At 33.7% G+C, this 17,621-nt stretch overlaps 1 protein-coding gene across 1 annotated transcript in view; it reads right to left on the reverse strand.

The window, feature by feature from the left end:
* SCARB2_2 (scavenger receptor class B member) overlaps window positions 1-16,754 on the reverse strand; it is a 34,482-nt gene extending 17,728 nt beyond the window's left edge. Inside the window, exons 1-6 of the mRNA XM_051211160.1 lie at window positions 16,630-16,754; window positions 7,685-16,584; window positions 3,186-3,516; window positions 2,223-2,380; window positions 1,909-2,062; window positions 161-331 (exon numbers count right to left, since the gene is read on the reverse strand). Of these exons, the coding sequence (XP_051071196.1) occupies window positions 161-331; window positions 1,909-2,062; window positions 2,223-2,380; window positions 3,186-3,314 (612 nt within the window). The 5' untranslated portion in view covers window positions 3,315-3,516; window positions 7,685-16,584; window positions 16,630-16,754. The remainder of the gene's footprint in view (window positions 1-160; window positions 332-1,908; window positions 2,063-2,222; window positions 2,381-3,185; window positions 3,517-7,684; window positions 16,585-16,629) is intronic.
* Between the last annotated feature and the right edge of the window lie 867 nt (window positions 16,755-17,621).

Here is a 17,621-nt window from a genome sequence, read left to right on the forward strand (position 1 = left end):
ATTAGGAATTTCAGGATATGAAAACTAAAGTGAATGTGACCTTCACCAGTTTTCTACATATATATTAAGTATAGTAATAATCAAAGAGTAGGTTAAAAATACAGAACATCTAGCAGTGTATAATAAACAAAATCAAAATTTGTGGGTAAAAGCAAATTACCATAGCCATTAAGCCAGCACGATCTGTGTCACAAACTTTAGAAGTTAGACAAACAGACATCAGTGGATCTTGGTAACCCCAGATGATTTCACGAGGTGTCTTTGAAATGAATGCGTTGAACGTGTATAAAAAAAATATCATTTTGTAGTATCCCGGAAGATTATTTATGGCCTACAGTAACACAAAAAAAGTAAGGTTGATATGATAAAAGGAATGTGACAAACGAAAATTTTACAAGCGTTTCGCTGGTTCGATCACCTATTTCTGAAACTTTCAAAGATGAATGCACAATAATTAAATTTCGGAGAAAACAGGTGATAACAACTAGAAAAACAGAAGTAACAAATTATAGGTACAACAGAATTCTTCCAAAGGTTAATACTAGCTGCTTAAAGCGAGTTAACTGCACCAGTAAATAATGAGTCACCGGATAACAATCAGTCAGCTTTTCCACAAACTATATGTATCAAGATAGATAATAACCAGTCTTGAGTTAAAATATTTCCATTAGTGCATAAACTTACATAATAGTTTTTATTCATTGGATTCGTTATGACTTTAAGTAAATGAACTAGTCGATATGACAAACGACAAGCGTAAGGATGTACAACCATCTAGAAAGATACAGTTTATTAATCAACAATCAGTTCATTTTGTTAGTATGTCAAAGTAAAGTTGTATTAAACCTTTATAATGCTGTTTCTCCAGTTGTCCAGTATCTCCTTAACTTCAGTTTCATCTTGGCCACAACCGGGTGACCTGATGCTATGTCAGCTCATATCCTGATTTTCACGACTTTTATTGACCTTCTGAATATTTTACTGATTCAAATATGATTGATCTGATTCTTTGTAGTGTGATCCGGTGTCACCCAGGTAGCTTTGTATCAGAATATTGTGCCGCCTTTAACCATTTTGTTGAAAGTGCATGTCTATTTCGTCCCATGATATATTGATACCCGGTGTTATCCATTCCGACTTTGGCGTTAAGGTCTCCCATCAGGATGGTCAGGTTTTTTCCTGAGCAATTCACTATGATAGACTGCAGCGTCTCATAAAACTGGTCTTTAGCATCGTCGTTGCTATCACTGGTGGGTGCATAACATTGGATAACACTCGTTAAGATTCCCTCCTTTGTTTTGAACGATGCTTTGATGATTATGGATCCATGAGATTCCCTATCCTATAAGTACTTTACATGTTTCTTTGGACAGCATCAGTTCAACTCCTTGTGAGTGTGTGGCTTTTTTTCTCCATGATCAGAGTACAACAGCATTTCACCTGAATCTAACGTTTTCAGTCCAGCTTTGTTTCAGTGGATTTCATTGAAACATCAAGTTGTATCTGCTCATTGCCGCAGCTATTCGACTGGTCCTTCCGATTTCTTATATTGTCCGAATATTCTATTTACCTATATCGATTGTTGTTCTGGTTGTTAGAAGGGGCATCGGCCTTGTGACTTCCGAAGAATCTCGGCTTTCATCATGTGGCGTCATAATTTTTCTTTCAACTCGGAGGGCAGAGTTTAAATGGTTAGCATTTTTGAGCAAGGTTGTTTTCTACGGGATGGGGTTGCTAACCACATGCTCAACCCTCCTCCTTTACCCGGGCTTGTGACCGGCAGTAACCCTAGAAGGGCCATAGGTAGAGTTGTACCATTTTAAAACAAACTTTAAATGAGCATACTTTGCAACACATAAAAATAAAGTTGTAACATAATTAATTTAAAGAAAGTGTTATGAAACTTACTACTGTTACCAGATCAAGACTTGTAACGATTCCCTGATCATCAGGGCCGACAGAGAGGTCAGGTTGAAAGTAGTAGAAAATTCTGTGTTGATATTTTACAGTTTTCGGAGGAGATTCTCCGGAAAATTCTACATTGTTACGTTGACGATCCTCGCTGTATTCAAAATTTAAAAGTAATCATTATCGTCATTGATGCCATATTAGATAAAGGAAACGCTACGCACGAAAAGACATTAAGTAAAAGTTTCAAATCTCGTTAACCATAAAGAATATTGACTTGTAGAGTACATTAACTATCAAACAAATAAACTAACCGATAAACGTAAGGGCCAACTTCAGTAAATCTTGGTCGACCACCACTTAGAACTTCTTGAGGATTAGTCAAATTATACAGATATATGGAAAAATACACAGGGACACTTGGTGATTTCCAGTTATCAAAAATTTCACTACCGGGTAAAATAGCAAGTTTCTACAATATACAAGAGAAGTAAACAAATTCATAATTCGGCGAAAATACTCAGTAGTTAGATTCTTAATTATGCTTTTGGATATACAAATGTGAGGTCGTCAGTGAATAAAATTGATTACACTGTTAACAAGGGTAATTTGACGTGGAAAATAAGATTCATCTATTTTAATTTGAGACCAGTATCAACAAGTGTGTCACTTAGAGGTATTCTATCACAGAGGCGAAATTAATTAATCTAAGCTCTAAAATTATGTATGCTAGTAGTTTATTTTAAAATATATTATGATACCTCGCAAGTGACGTTAAGGGAAAATGTAGCAAAAAGATATAAAAAGAGAGGATTGAGTAATGGGAGTAATTACACAGAAACTCATGTCGCTTTTGCTGCTTTCCTATAAAAGACAAATAATAGTAATAATAATAATAATAATAAACTACAAATACTATTGGTTTCAATTCTGAATCCTATCATGATTTTTTAGTTGATGAACTGCATGAAGGGTAAAACACTTCACGCATCTATCCTTCAGATGACGGCAGTCATACAGTAACCACTGATTGGTATTTCTCAGCTAGCTCCGAAGTATATATGGTATTTGCTAGAGGTAAGATAGGATTTTAAACAGATTTTAGCTGTGTAACTCACTTTATAGAAAAATTCAAACTATATACAGACGTTTCGCCTAAGGTAATATAGGTTTTGTAATAGAAATACCATTCCTAACCATTTCTATCCGTACAAAAACAAATGTCTGGAAAGATGTGGATATTTGTGTATAATATAAAAGACAAACCAAAAACTCACCCTGGAAATCAGACTAGCAAATAAATAGTTGAATATAAATAACCCGATTATACACATCAGGGACAAGAAAAGCAATGCAACTGTGGATAAAATCAAGCAAATACGATTAGGTTTCGATATACGAGCCATTATTTATGTGCGGGTAAGTTGTTATTGAAGAAGAGTTTATCAGTAGTAATATGTAAAATTCAGTGGAATGTAAGCTGCGAATCGATGATGATATAAGATGCCAAAACAATGAACTGAGCGGATGTATGTAAAAGAATCAAATAGCTGTTGAAAATATCAAAGTCATATAGACGTGAATTTACGGACAGAAATTTCTGCAGACCTATAAGAGTTAACAATAAAATTTAAAACAATTAGTTAATTCTTGATAAGTCTGGATAACGCGATAAGGTGAATATTATTAGTGTAGTACATTTCGGATAATCTGATCACGTAAACTTGTTAAGAATATATCTGAAAAAACAAAAGGTCAGCTAGACAAGTCGGAAGGTAAGGAGAAACAAAGACAATAAATGAAACACCATTCTGGATAATAAATCAATGTTGGCAGGGTAGGCTTAGAGTGGAAACAAACTGTTTTCGAACATATAAAGAAGGATCGAATTTTCGTATTGCATTCGAAAGTAAGGTGCGAAAAGCTTATCAGTCTAAGGATTCACAGAAATCAAAAACAACAAACGATTAAAATTCTAAGAAGGGTTACACATTTGTTTATTTCAATACAGCTAGAGAAAAACGACCAAATCATGGATTTGATATAGACATTATGTATTAAGGAAACACCAATAAAATGTTTTGTGACTTTTATAGGAATGTTCAGCTCAATTACTTGTAAAAGCATGATACACACAACAAAGTAGTGAGGCTATGTAGACCAATGGACTTCAAAGTCTAGAATATATACATAAATATTTATTTTATTTAAATGTAACCAATATTTCACCAAGCATCAAGTGTCTCGATTTTGTCACTGGTGCGAGTCTGTTGTACAAATTTTAACGGAAGTGTATGTAATCATCAAATGACCCTTATGGTCGGAATAGTACTTTAGTTAAAAACAATGGGATATAGAACAGCAATGATGTAGCAAACAGAAGCAGATTAACGCAATGTACTCTGATAAACAGCCTAAAACAAATATATTACATGGGTATTAACATCATAATAAACATTTGTCTTGTAATATGCGAATGTAGACACTAACAAATACATTTTTATATAGATATAGGAATAGAACAGTTCAAAAATATGGACTGGATTACAAAATTGTATATTTTTACTTATGTTTTATTAAGTGGGGAAATGGTCGATAGGAATTATTTTCGTGTATCTGAGATATTCACTAGATTGCTTTTCAGTGAGTAATGAACTTCAAGATGATTGTTTTATTTTGTTTTCTAGTGAGCATGTTGTTGACAAAAGTTTAGGGAAAACCAGGGTGAAAAGGAATTTTTCTAAACAGAATGCGTAAATTATTAATAGAAAAGCTCTAATCTGGATAAATCCATTATCCATAAAAGCAAATGAGTGATATCGCTAACAGTATTATAAAAATCATTCAGTGTTACAAGTACATATATCCATACAACAGAACACCTTATTCACACAATTTAGTTTTAGTTAAAATGAAAAGTAAAACTAGAGGAAACCTGGATTCATTTACAGAGGAAAAGAGAAAAATAACTATTATATAGGTCAAAAAATAATGAAAAAGACTATCAAAGTTAATGAAAATAACAGCATGAAATTGTGGTATGTTAAGTAGAAACTGACTTTTGTCTTAATCGTTTGGATTTTACACTAGCGTGGTATTTACAAGGCTATGACGTATGCTGTGAAAAGTATAGTATCATTACATATATATACCAAATAGAAGTAAAAACTTGCTTACAAGCAATGAAAGTTCAGTAAGATCCGTGAGACAGAATTTACTAATTACACAACCTTTTTAAATATTTTTCTACTAAAAACCTGACTAAAGTAATAATAATAATGATAATAATAGCGCACCTAGTGTTTTGAAAAAATCAAACACTTAATATTTATTTGCTAAAATCATGTGCTACAAGAATGTTGTGAACAAAGTATAAGAGAATCCGATAGTAAAAGCAAGACATGTTAATAACAGTGATCACATTGTCATTAATTGAGTTTATGTAGAAAGTGTCAGCATTCAGAAGATGTATATATACATATTTAGAGAGTGAGGGAGAAGATTCTGTTAAGAAGACACCCTATTAGGTAATGAAAATAAGTATATCTGCGTCAACCTAATTTTTATTCATGAGATCTGGATGATGTAGACAAATGTGATATTTCTTTACCGAACTATAAATACATTCACAGGTCTGCATACTTTGGACAAAAAAGGGATGAAAAATTAAGGTATTCAGGGAAGAATATAAAAGATAATTTCCAATATATAAATAAGTACCAAAAATAACTAGTGGTCAATATAACACGTGTGTAAGCAAAGAATTAAAGATATTCGGTTTTGAGTTTTATTATCCAAAATCGCTGTCAATTTCTATCAAATAAATTCACTGATAAAGCCTATAGTTCAATATACTACTAAAGCCAATCCTTAATAGACGCATATATTTATATCGTGGTTTTTTTCTGTTCACACTGTATCCAACTATTTGTATTTCAGCATTGGAAACAATTGAATCATCGTCAATCTATTCGAATAGTGGATTTTTCGTCATATGATTAAACAACGTAAGACTTCATTGTTCTAAGTAGATTACAAGACTAATAACAATGATTTTATGAAATCGATTGTTTACGAACGAAATAATGTTTATAAAGACTTGGAAAAATACTCGAAAACAGTAGAATGAATACAATTGTAAATCTAATCCATTGCACGCATTGTCTGAAATAAATATTTTGGTCAATTAAAATGAATTTGACAATATTCATACAATTCTAATCCTGCCCATTAGCCTTTCATAATCATTGATTGCATAACAGATATAATTGGGAATAGATAAACACTTATTTCAAATAAATACTCAGTTGTCTCACAAGTTTTATTGATTATTCTAACAAAATAAGCATTAAAAAAGAACCTACTATGAATAATGATTGATGTTTAGGCACATGTGACAGCTTCATTTAATCATAATGTTTGAAAACACCAGTTCAACTAAACATTCTTGACACCGATGTAACCGAAATAGATTATTTATCTGAGTTATGCGTACATGTCATATGAATTGTATCAGTTATTGATTAGGAATAATGTATTAAGGATTATTCTCAACTAGTTTTTGATCGCAAATGATAAAAAAAACGACGCATCCTTTTGCTAACCAAAATATTCAAAAGATTTAGTAAACTAGCTTTCGACGTATGCTCCTGTTAAAAAGTAGGATATCAATGATGGTTAGTTTTCTTGTGAGCACTTTTCTATTTGGTAACGATTAACGTCAAAACAACCGTGAGTGAGAAAGTAACTTTTGTGAAAGTACCTGATATATATGTATATATACATATATGAAATTTCGCTTCACAATTGCACCATAGAGTGACAGTTTAGATATTATTTCTACGCAGTTTGTGGACTTTCATTTATGGCGAACGATGAGTATTGACAAGTCGGTAGTCGTTCGAATAATACGGATTGTTTTAACAATTTCCAACCTAAAAATCTAGAAAATATACCGGTCCACATAATTCAAGATTTTCATTTTACCCTGAAAAGTTATCTCCACGTGAAACTGACCCCACAATTATCACAGCAAACCTTTATAGATAAAAAACAAAATGACCGGTAGTGACCTTAAATAAAATCTATGATTAAGACATGTCGTATATTTGATTAAAAACAAGGTAGCAAGTCTAGTTCTTCGAAAAGTTAAATGTAGAAATAAGAGGTTCAGTAAATTAGTTTTATTACATAAAGTGACTGACCATAGCGTTGGTGTGAACAGTCTTAACTGATATGGTTCAAGATCTCTGTCGTTAAGGGTTATTCGGTAGCACTCAATGTCCTAAAACTACTGACTTTAGTCAGACAGTAAAATTAAGGAACCAGTTATTAATGTTTGTGGAATATTACATTTTACGCGATTAGGGAGGCTTGAGAAATTAACCGGAAGACGTATCTAACCAATTCACTAACGGACAAACAAAATAAAAATGTATATTCATCAAGGGTTGAGCTAAATCTTCAAGGGTACATGAAACAAGGCTATTATTTCATTCAATTTTGCAGTATAGGTAAGTGTTGTTGTATATTACCAATGAATGTCATAATATTCAATAAGTCAATTAACAGTATAATAAATCAATCGTTAGCATATTAAAACAAAAATGAAGTTATCCAAAACACACAAAAATGGTAGTTAAATGAATTAAAATTTATGTTTTATAGGTTAAAAACAAATGTTCATTTTCATTACTCCCTGATAAATTACTCAATTTAGTCATTTCCTGAATAGTAAAAAGAAAACCGACAATATACCTTGTAACCACCAACTTACCTGCGGAGAAAGAATAATTATTTCGTCGTTCTCTCAATAAGTAGTTCGTGATGAGTGCTTTATACATCTAGATCATAGGGGTGAAAAATTAGTCTACTATGATAGGTTGATTAAAACTGAACGTAATTCAACCAATTAGAAATCAGACAAGTCCAGAACCTTGAGAATACAAGGCTAGAGAAAAATCACGCTATGGGTGAAAAGTTGAACTATTTGATATGCATTTTTCTAGACACTTACGAAAGGTCATTGGAAAAATGAACTTAGGCTTCTTTTAAATTGAATGTTTGTCAAAAGGAAAAGTACAACACGAAAGAATAGAAAATGAGTTATTGTTTATTTATCTTTGAGTGTCAACCTTCGAAGACGTGAACAGAAAGCATAAGTCTTACGTGAGCCTAACTAAAATAGCTATTCTTATTACACAAGCACATATAGAAAGATAATTAATACTATGTTCAGCCGAGCAATGAAGAATGACAGCTCAAATTTACCACTTACTAAAATACAAAAGAATATTCTTGTCGATAATCTAAATATTCAATACTTGGTAGTCAAAAGTGCTGATTCAGCATCTGATTTCATGAGCATTACTTTTATTCAAAGTACTACAAGTGAGATAGCATTTATTTAATTTCAACTCAGTATTCTCTGCACTGCACTTCAATAAACTCGAATAACATAAATAAATTTATCGTTGTCTTTGTTGTTTGCATTCCTCCAAATATCTATCTCTAGTTTGCTGTGCATATCTGTGAGTATAACCCTCGTAAAACGGTTCATATGTCTCATTTTACAAATGCGATATTCTCATTTCATTTCTAAGTTACGATTTCCATCTATATACCGTTTGGGAAAGACGTAGTCTACGCGAAATTGTTAGCGCTTTTTAAAAGTTGCAAACTCTAGGATTCGACTAATTTCCAAGAAGACTGCAGCCCGATACATGTCACTCGTAGAGTTGTGAGTATATGGAACCCTTGTCGCTCAGTGTCTATCTGTTTAAACCTACATAATCACTTCATGCTCTGATCTCATCAAATGTTTCTATATGCAGCACATCCAAGATAAACGACCATGCCATGCTAGACGGGGAAATTGTGGCTAGTTCCAGTAATTTTTCCATTTTTTCTTTTTGTAACCTGGACCTGTTTAGGTCTAATGTTTGTGGCTTTTCTGAAGCTGGTGGTGTTTTTGCTACAATATGATGCGTAATGTCTTTTTTCCCTCCGGTTTGACGTATCCGAACTGGTTTAACATTAGAAAGGCTGCTAGTAGTTTAGTATGGATGCACTAAAGCTTCGATTAGATAACTAGACTTATAGATGATGAATCGACCAAAACGCCTTTTATAGAGACATTAGGGAGTTTATGATGCTTGGTGACTGCAAATAAATCATAGTGGCCCATAAGGTTTGTTTCAGTGGTCGGTACAAATATGTTCGCTGCAACACACCTTCAAGTGAACATCGTATCTAACCCAAAATCCAGCACTAACTGTTGCTTTCATACGGTCGTATACTAGACTGATTAGCAGCTTGCAGAACGAACGTAGGGTCACATTTTTGTCTCCCTGTAGTTATTGGGAATTAGCTTTCTGACTTGGTCTGGGTTATCGTTGGGTAGGAAGGAACTAGCATAACCAAAATTATTACTTTGAGAGGTATCCCACAACGAAAACTTCTCAGGACAAAAGAAACACAGCAAGCGGATCTATACACTTAAGAGAAGCTATATAAACTCTGGTGGTACTCATGGGTCCATGGTTATAAAATCAATGAATTTGTATTTGAATGCATCGCAAAACCTCAAAATAATAAAATAGAGTCAAGTAATAAAAAAGAAGTATGCTCACTAGATACAAAAAGTTTGGTTTCCAAAAGGATCAGAGTTAGTAAAATCCACGAGGTGGCATATATATATAAAAGATAAATCCGTAGTTGTTTGGATGAAAAGTCAACTAATTCGTTGATGTAATGTGAATATTCCAAGCGTTTGGTTTATTAGTTGTGGTGAAACCTAGGTGCTTAGGCTTTTAACAGACATGAAAACGTATGTGTTCTCGGTAGTCTATCAACTAGACTACGACTTATGGCAATATTTAACCCACAGCACTAGCGAGCATAGCTAACCCACACACTAATATAACACCGGTGATAGAAGGAAAAGACAATAAGTACAATCTAGGAAAGGTTGTTTTTCGAAAGTACGAACTTCAACACAATAAAATGATTTAGATACGTAAACAGTAGTAACAAATGAAATGTTAACAAGAGGTTTTAGAAAGGATTTCGCTGTATAGTATAACATTCTGTACGCTGTTCATTAATATGTACAAGTTACCAGTTAGATATTACGTAGTAAAAAGGGCTATTTTTATGCTATTCAGAAAAAAGCCCATTTCAGTACTAATAACCTACAAAGTTTAGGTTTATACGACTTTGCTTCCAATTGGATAATTATCTTGTAAGTTATTTAAAAAATCACCTCTCTTAAACGTCATACCTTAGAAATTAGTACGCTTAGCATTTATATTTACAATCTTTGTAACATTTTTGTGGGAAAACAGAAAATAAGAGATTTATTGGTAATAACGTCAACTTGAATAGTTATAGTGTAGGACAATAATGTGACTTAAATAGAAAAAAATCAATGTATACTCAATAAAAATTTATAGGACACTTCAAAAACGTAAGATTTTACCAGAGTATTAGAAAGTCTGACCAGTGTGACATTTTTATTCAACGATTGTAGCAATGAAATCCTATCCACTATATAAAAATCTGACAAAATAAAACGGTACTGTGTGAGCAGAGGAAACGGTAATGAACTTCAAGGCATAGATTTTTTGTTGGTCGGATTTAACAGTATGGCTCATTCCTAACATTGGAAAGACTCGAACCTTTCATGAAGCGTCACAGTCAAGTACGTTCATACTGAGTTGTCGGAGAAGGGTGACATTACAACGTAAGTTTTTCATGTAAGAATATGTGAAATATAGGTCTCTGAAGGGTATTTAAAAAATGACGATGTTAAGGATTAGACGACCAGATAGTTCCTCAACTATGGCGTGTAAGTGACTAACTAGATATACCTATACCCAGAATACAGGAGGATGTTATAAAATTCATTATTTATTTATTTAGAACACATAAACATTGGTACAAGGAGGCACCAAATATATATGCGCCAAACTTCGTCATTTGATTTGTGTGAGAGTCAACATACTTCCCGCGAACCCAAACTAAAACAAATGGTTTTCTTAGGGAGCCACAGCCCGAGCCTTTGACTTGAAGGTCTAATCCACAAGGCAGTGGAGCAACTTCAGGAGACGCAGTCCCATAGTGGCCGGTGACCAACAATAAGTTCACATGCCATTTGTCCCTTTAGAATCCTGGAGCCCATGTACACCATTGGCCTGGAATTAAGGCTTTTCAACTCCTCTAAGCGCATCCTTCATATCCACCAACCCAGTTGAAGCACCGGACATTCGCTTTTCGTTCGCTCAATTTCGTAAACAACACTCCAGTCACGAGAAGGCAGTGAGTAGAGCTTCCCTGTCAGTGGCTGTATACGCGAGGCCATGTGATCAGCATTTTGGGAGAGAGAACGGACTCTCCCCACCCTCGATCGTACCAGGGCATTTTGGGGCAAAACTGTCGAGCCCACCAGAATTTAAAGATGCACAGCTAATGAACCCATGGGGGAAAAGTATTTTATGAATCGTTTAGTAAATAAAGTGATACTATGTTTCATGGTTGACTTCCTCCTTGTACCTATGTTTATGTGTTTTAAATAAATAGATAAACATTTCTAAATATTAATTACGCAGCTGATATATAGCCATCATAATTATATACTAAAACTAATTTTTTGACAAAATACCATTCCCTGGGAGGCTAGAAAAAGCCTATCGGCATTTTTTTCTTTTGATATCTTAATTTACCTAAACTTTTACTAGATAGCAAAATTCTGCAGCTAACGGCATATGAATTTCAAATAGTCGTCTAACTAGGTATGAAGCTGTACCGTAACATGTAAATGAGATTGATGCAGTATATTATGGTATCATTTATACTGTCTATTCTAGTGGCTACATCCTGTAAACATGATATATTCAACTACTTCCTTATAAATTATTATCTTCAATAATACATATTGTACTTTACTGCTTTTTAGTTACTAAATATCGAAATTAGCTGTAAAATATATTCCTTTTCAACTTAAACACCCCTCAATGAATAGTTTCATTGAATATGAACAATGCATCCTGGTCACTGACGGAAAAAGTTACCAAGTTTTTTCTTCTAACTTCATAAATGTATGAAATAAAACAGTGGATCGTACTTTTAACTGAACTTAATTCATGGATGAAGTTTGTGAAAATGGTCTGTTATTTGGATTTGCAGATATTAACTTGCCAATCATCTAATCATATCTAGCAATGAAGTATCCAGTATTTTCTATCAATTCACTTCACACATCTTTTTATAATATCTTCAACTTATTTAATAAATATTCGCGAATTCAATAAACACAATCATGGGACATTCACTGGCAATTAAGAATGCTTAGGTAACACATAAGAATTGTCTAAGTCCATCTGGCTATACTTTTATCTTCTCAAAATCATTTACCACCATCTAATTATAATGACTTCGTGATCGCTAACCAGTAGTAAGCAAACTAGAGTGTTTGTTAAGGGGGTATTGAAAGCAGCTTTCCAATTAAACATTTTCAATATTTACCTGCATGTAATGATATATTTAATAACAAACTTTACTTGACTGAAACATTTTCATACGCTATGATGGCTACAACCTTTTCATAAGAAAGACGTACAAATTATTTACCTGAGTCTCAACAAAGCATTGTACATTCACTTGAAAGAATGAGTTTCTGAGAGGTCTTAGATGTAGAAATAAAACCGATATTCAAACCAAATATTGAAGTGAGACAAACGAAGCAATCATCATCTATGATAGATGGCGTCACAATGAAAAACCCTAAATTTTTATTTATCCAGAGAAAATATTCGCAAACTATAAGACTAATATTGAAAAATTCAAAAAATAAATTCGAAATACTAACACGGATTTGTGTAAAGACTAGATATATCAAAAGTAAAAACTGGTAAAAAAAAGAAAGTCTCACCCATTGAGGACTAACATGCAACTAATAAAATGTACAATACTTCATAATTCAACATAATTCAACCCTCAAGTCTCTCATTCACATTCACAAAGAAGTAAAGTAAGTTAATACGACTAGCTACATTCAGCATTATTTAAAATACATCGATGAAAAACAAACTTTACCATCCTAGCATTTATGTGGGACGCGAATATCACCTGTTTTCACCAAAAGAAGTAGCATGAACATTTATAACAGATACAATATTTTTTGATACATTTATGTCTCATCATCAACAGTGTCATGAAATTAAAAGAAGAGACATACAACAATCGTTGCTCAGCATTATAATACTACACCTGGACTTTTCCAGATACAAGTGTTCAAACACAAAGCGAAGAAGATTGAACATTATAAATAATAAAAATGAACGATATGTTCTGAATTCATAAACCATTTTAGGCGAAATAATCATTTTTCATCTTTACATACATTTAATAACCCCATCGATCAACTTTTATACGTGTGCAAAAGGGTGAGTGGAACTGAGAAACAAATTTTCCTGCTCGACTGAGCAAACTTTGATAACATCAAATGATTTTCGTATCCTTGGATTCGGATGTTAATACATAGCCTCAGAAGGATCAACGTTTAAAATGAGCCAAACGAAAGATATAAAACTAATTTGGTGATCGAATTCTGGATGAAGATGTGAAAGAAAGAAGAAAGCTCGGGTAAAATTATCAATTCCATTAAATGATTTTACAATGTACTACCAAACTAGTTTGTGAGCTAGAGGGAAAGTGATTTAAGTACTCGAGGTCCGACCATTTTATTGTACGTTTGAACCTCGATCAACCCACCAGTCATCAGAAAGCATCCCTTCCCCTTAAATATCTCTGCTATAAAGCCTAGTATATAGTACTGTATTTGGTCACGTAGTTGTGTTAAATAATATCAAATAACTGCAGATGATTGTTAAACTATATTTATCCACAAAGCATACGCAAATGATGCTGTTTAATACAGCATTGAATATTTTCAATGCAACAATCAGGTTAAGTAACGCACAGTGCTTCATTTTCTTTTTAATGTAGAAATTCAGGGATATAATAACCACTACGGTTTATTAAATTTAGACAATCCCCAAGCTTATTTTTCATCTCTTTTGGTTAGGGTTGCTTCAAACCAGTAGTGTTGTTTGCTGAGCTTATCTCAACACAAACTATTATTGTGGACCTCCACACCTTAATATTGTTGTGACTCGGAGATAATGTGTAACTAACGCATATTCCTATTGGCTTCTTTGTCTTGTACAATACTATACATAAAACGAACTTTAGCTAGATTCGTTTCCGTTTCTTCCGGAGATACAGGGTCTTTCTTCAAATCCTGTCTTCTCATGGATAGCTCTGGTTAAAGGATCGACAAAGAGTCCGTTTTGCGTGAATTGTCGGGTGAGATAATCATAGTAGAAGAGTTGGTGAAGTCAGCTGTGTTATAGGTGTAAGCGAATCTGAATCACTGATGAAACATGAGTAGAAGTAAGTAAAATGTAATTAAACGTTTCAAAGTGGTTTTGAAAGTGCTATTATATGATAAGCTACTATTAAATATCATTTTTCCGCCTGTATAGGTATTGCTATGGTAAATGGACTGAGTTATTACCTCGAGCGTACAACAAATATGTTGTTTTTTCAGAATCGGAAATAAAATTTACAATTTAGATAATGATCGGGTTGCCTGCCAAACTCATGGACTACAAATTCTGACCACAAGCTTCTCGCCACACACTTGGATAGTGGTCACATATCATAGCTACGGACTAGTCCACTAAAAAGGTCTATAGCTAATTAATGGGTTATACGTTGCTTCTCGTCAACTACGACTCATAAACGGTTGAGGTTGGACTTACTGCTCGGCTATGTAGAATTCAAATATGAGAAAGTGGTTGTTTTGGGGTCCAACCGTCATCAAATCAGTATCTATATTTTTAGGAAGCAAATAGAATACTGAGTGACCTTGGATATTCTTTACGTTTTCATATTCACAAATGATTTCCGCTCATATGTGATTCGAATCCTATATTTCTTCTTAACAGGCTCATGGATTCACAAAAACAAACATTCCGAGCTTAGTTATTGATGATTATCAGGGAATTATAATCATTTTATCTATGTTTACAGTTGCCTATCGTCTTTCCAAGTCCCACATTATTGAACTTCGACAAATACTGTATTTATAGTGCAAAGGATTACACTCTACTCAGAAATTTTCAAACCCGGATTTCATCGGCATTTATGAGAAACAAACCTACCCTTAGCACAAAGCTGGAAACACCAAACGTGTGTAAGTGTACAGAGCCTAACAATTAATCTAAAATCACATCGTTTTACTCACAATGTCAAAGTAGTTTAGATTGAATATCATGTCAATAGAGTTAGTGTTCATGACAAACCTAAAGTGAGGCTATTCCTTAATCGTTGATGGAAACAAAATAAAAAATTGCTTGAAAGCAGGGGTTTTGCCAGTAACTTCATAGCCAGTTTCATAAACCAGAAGGGGATGGATATAGAATTAAAAGATTACACTAAGGTGAAAATGTTGATATTCCTACAGTTCCTAATGTTACAGATAACAAACGCAATCTAAAACACAAACAAAAAGATAACATGACTCAGTGACAGATTACAAATTTATGTATTTAGTTCTGAGCTAAGCTTTGAAAATCCTATATAGCTCTCGAAACAAGGTAATTTTGCAATCTCTGACTCATGGGTTAAAAATGCTGGGCAGCATTATAGGTGCTAAATCAATAAGAAATGTATTTTCTACGGATAAATAATGAGGTCGGAAATAACATTCATGGACTTGTAGTTTTTAATACTAATACACGCGTGCTTCATCCTAACTTTTGAACAGAACTTAATAACTCAGACAGCATGTGACTAGTGAGTCACTTTTATCTTTATAATAACTATTGTTTTCATAGGAAATTATGATTGTCAGTATACATACATATCTTACTATTATGTTCTTCTATTTCGACACTCATATGCCTTGGGTGTATGTTTGTCACATATTATTTTATCCAAAGCATTTCTCTTTGCCACATTACGCATTATCTATTTTGAACTATATTAACAACTGCATTCAGTAGTATATCGAGTGGGAATTTTTTACCTTTCCGGCATGCTCCTCTGCATCGTTTCTCGTGTATAAATAACACGTGTCCAAAATCCATTCTCGTATACATCCTGTTATTCACTTACGTGAGTTCAATGGATAATCACTTAAGAATAAACAGCACGGAGCTACCAAAGACCCTCAGGTCCCAACAATAAAAAGGAAACGAAAGTGGCCTTTGTGTACGAACAGAAAACAGGTGACTTCTTTGCGGTCAATATAGTGGTAGCAGAGCGTTTCGTAACAGATGAGGTTAGGTTTGAAAAGTTTGACGGTTGAAATGACGAAGTCATAAGTGAGTCTTTGTTTCATTGACACTCTAAACTACTTAGGTGTTTCACGAATTGGTTAAATACTAGCTGTATTTTGAAAATCGAAACAAGTGAGTTACACTGAAACAATTATTTGTAATAAAATTTCCGGAAAAAATAGCTATTTGTACAGCTTATAACCAACTCCTTCGCAAACATAGTAGCGCCAGACGCCACCTATTAATTATAAGGCAAGAAAACACTCACTTAGAGTTTGATACACCAATCTTAGAGGTTGTATTGGAGTTTAAATTGAAAAACTCTCTTTATCTGAATTAGTAGATGAATAACCTGAAGCAAGACAAAAATATATACCCTTCTGTTTGACATTTAGCAGAACTAGTCCCCCTAGGATGCGTTTTCATGCTTGAAAATTGTCTATGTACTTCAGACGTGGAAACGTATAACGATGAAATCGTAGCGTTTGCATATAAATAGTGCGCTGCCAAAGGACATCTTTCTAAATAGTTCAAGTAACGGTCAAATAATAGAAATTTCTTCCTAACTAGCCTCTGTTTCTAATGGCACTGGGTCACTAGTACCTCAATGTGAGGACTTAAGTATATGAAACTAACGGAATTCGTGAAAGCAGAAGTAAATTAGTTTGTTTTACTGTTTCAAGTCTTTAGGAAGATTACTAACGAAGGACTCTTTGAAAGTGCATTATAAGCTTTGACAGGTAAAGTGTCTTAAACCTTGACCTCGAAAAAGAACCTGAGTGCGTGCTTACTTTGCAGCAATAATCGTGTGATATCATTATTTCATCAATTTTTCCGATGAGTTTCGTATTCGAGAAGAGAATCAGTTGGCCATCTGGAGGGTTTCGATAGAATGCTGGAGCGCGATAAAAGTATTGCCCCTGGGTCAACTTTACTTTAAAGGCTAGGGATTCAGAGATTCGCATGTATCGGGTTTAAATCTTCGAACTGATTTCCCGAATCACCTTTGAACATGCCCCAACATAATCCTATTCTTTTGGTGTGAATGAGACAATATTATTCTCCAGTGCTATAGATGAGGTCAAACAAAACGATTAAAATTGCTTCTCCTGTCAAATAGTCTAGAAATGGGCTTCAAAGTTGCCAACGATCAAGGGTGGTCCATTAGTCGACCTCAGTAAACAGATCTGTGGCTGAAGAGTAGTTTTGTATAAATATTGATTTCCAACCACACGATCTTTGAAGGTGTACGTATATTAACTGAGAAAATTTACACTTGATAATTAACACCTTGAAAAGGCCAGAAGTGGTGAACGTGGGAACACTTTATCTGTATGGTTTAACATAAGCAACGTAGTAAGTTAGAAA

The sequence above is a fragment of the Schistosoma haematobium genome, chromosome ZW (assembly GCF_000699445.3).
Source record: "Schistosoma haematobium chromosome ZW, whole genome shotgun sequence".
NCBI classification, from domain to species: domain Eukaryota; kingdom Metazoa; phylum Platyhelminthes; class Trematoda; order Strigeidida; family Schistosomatidae; genus Schistosoma; species Schistosoma haematobium.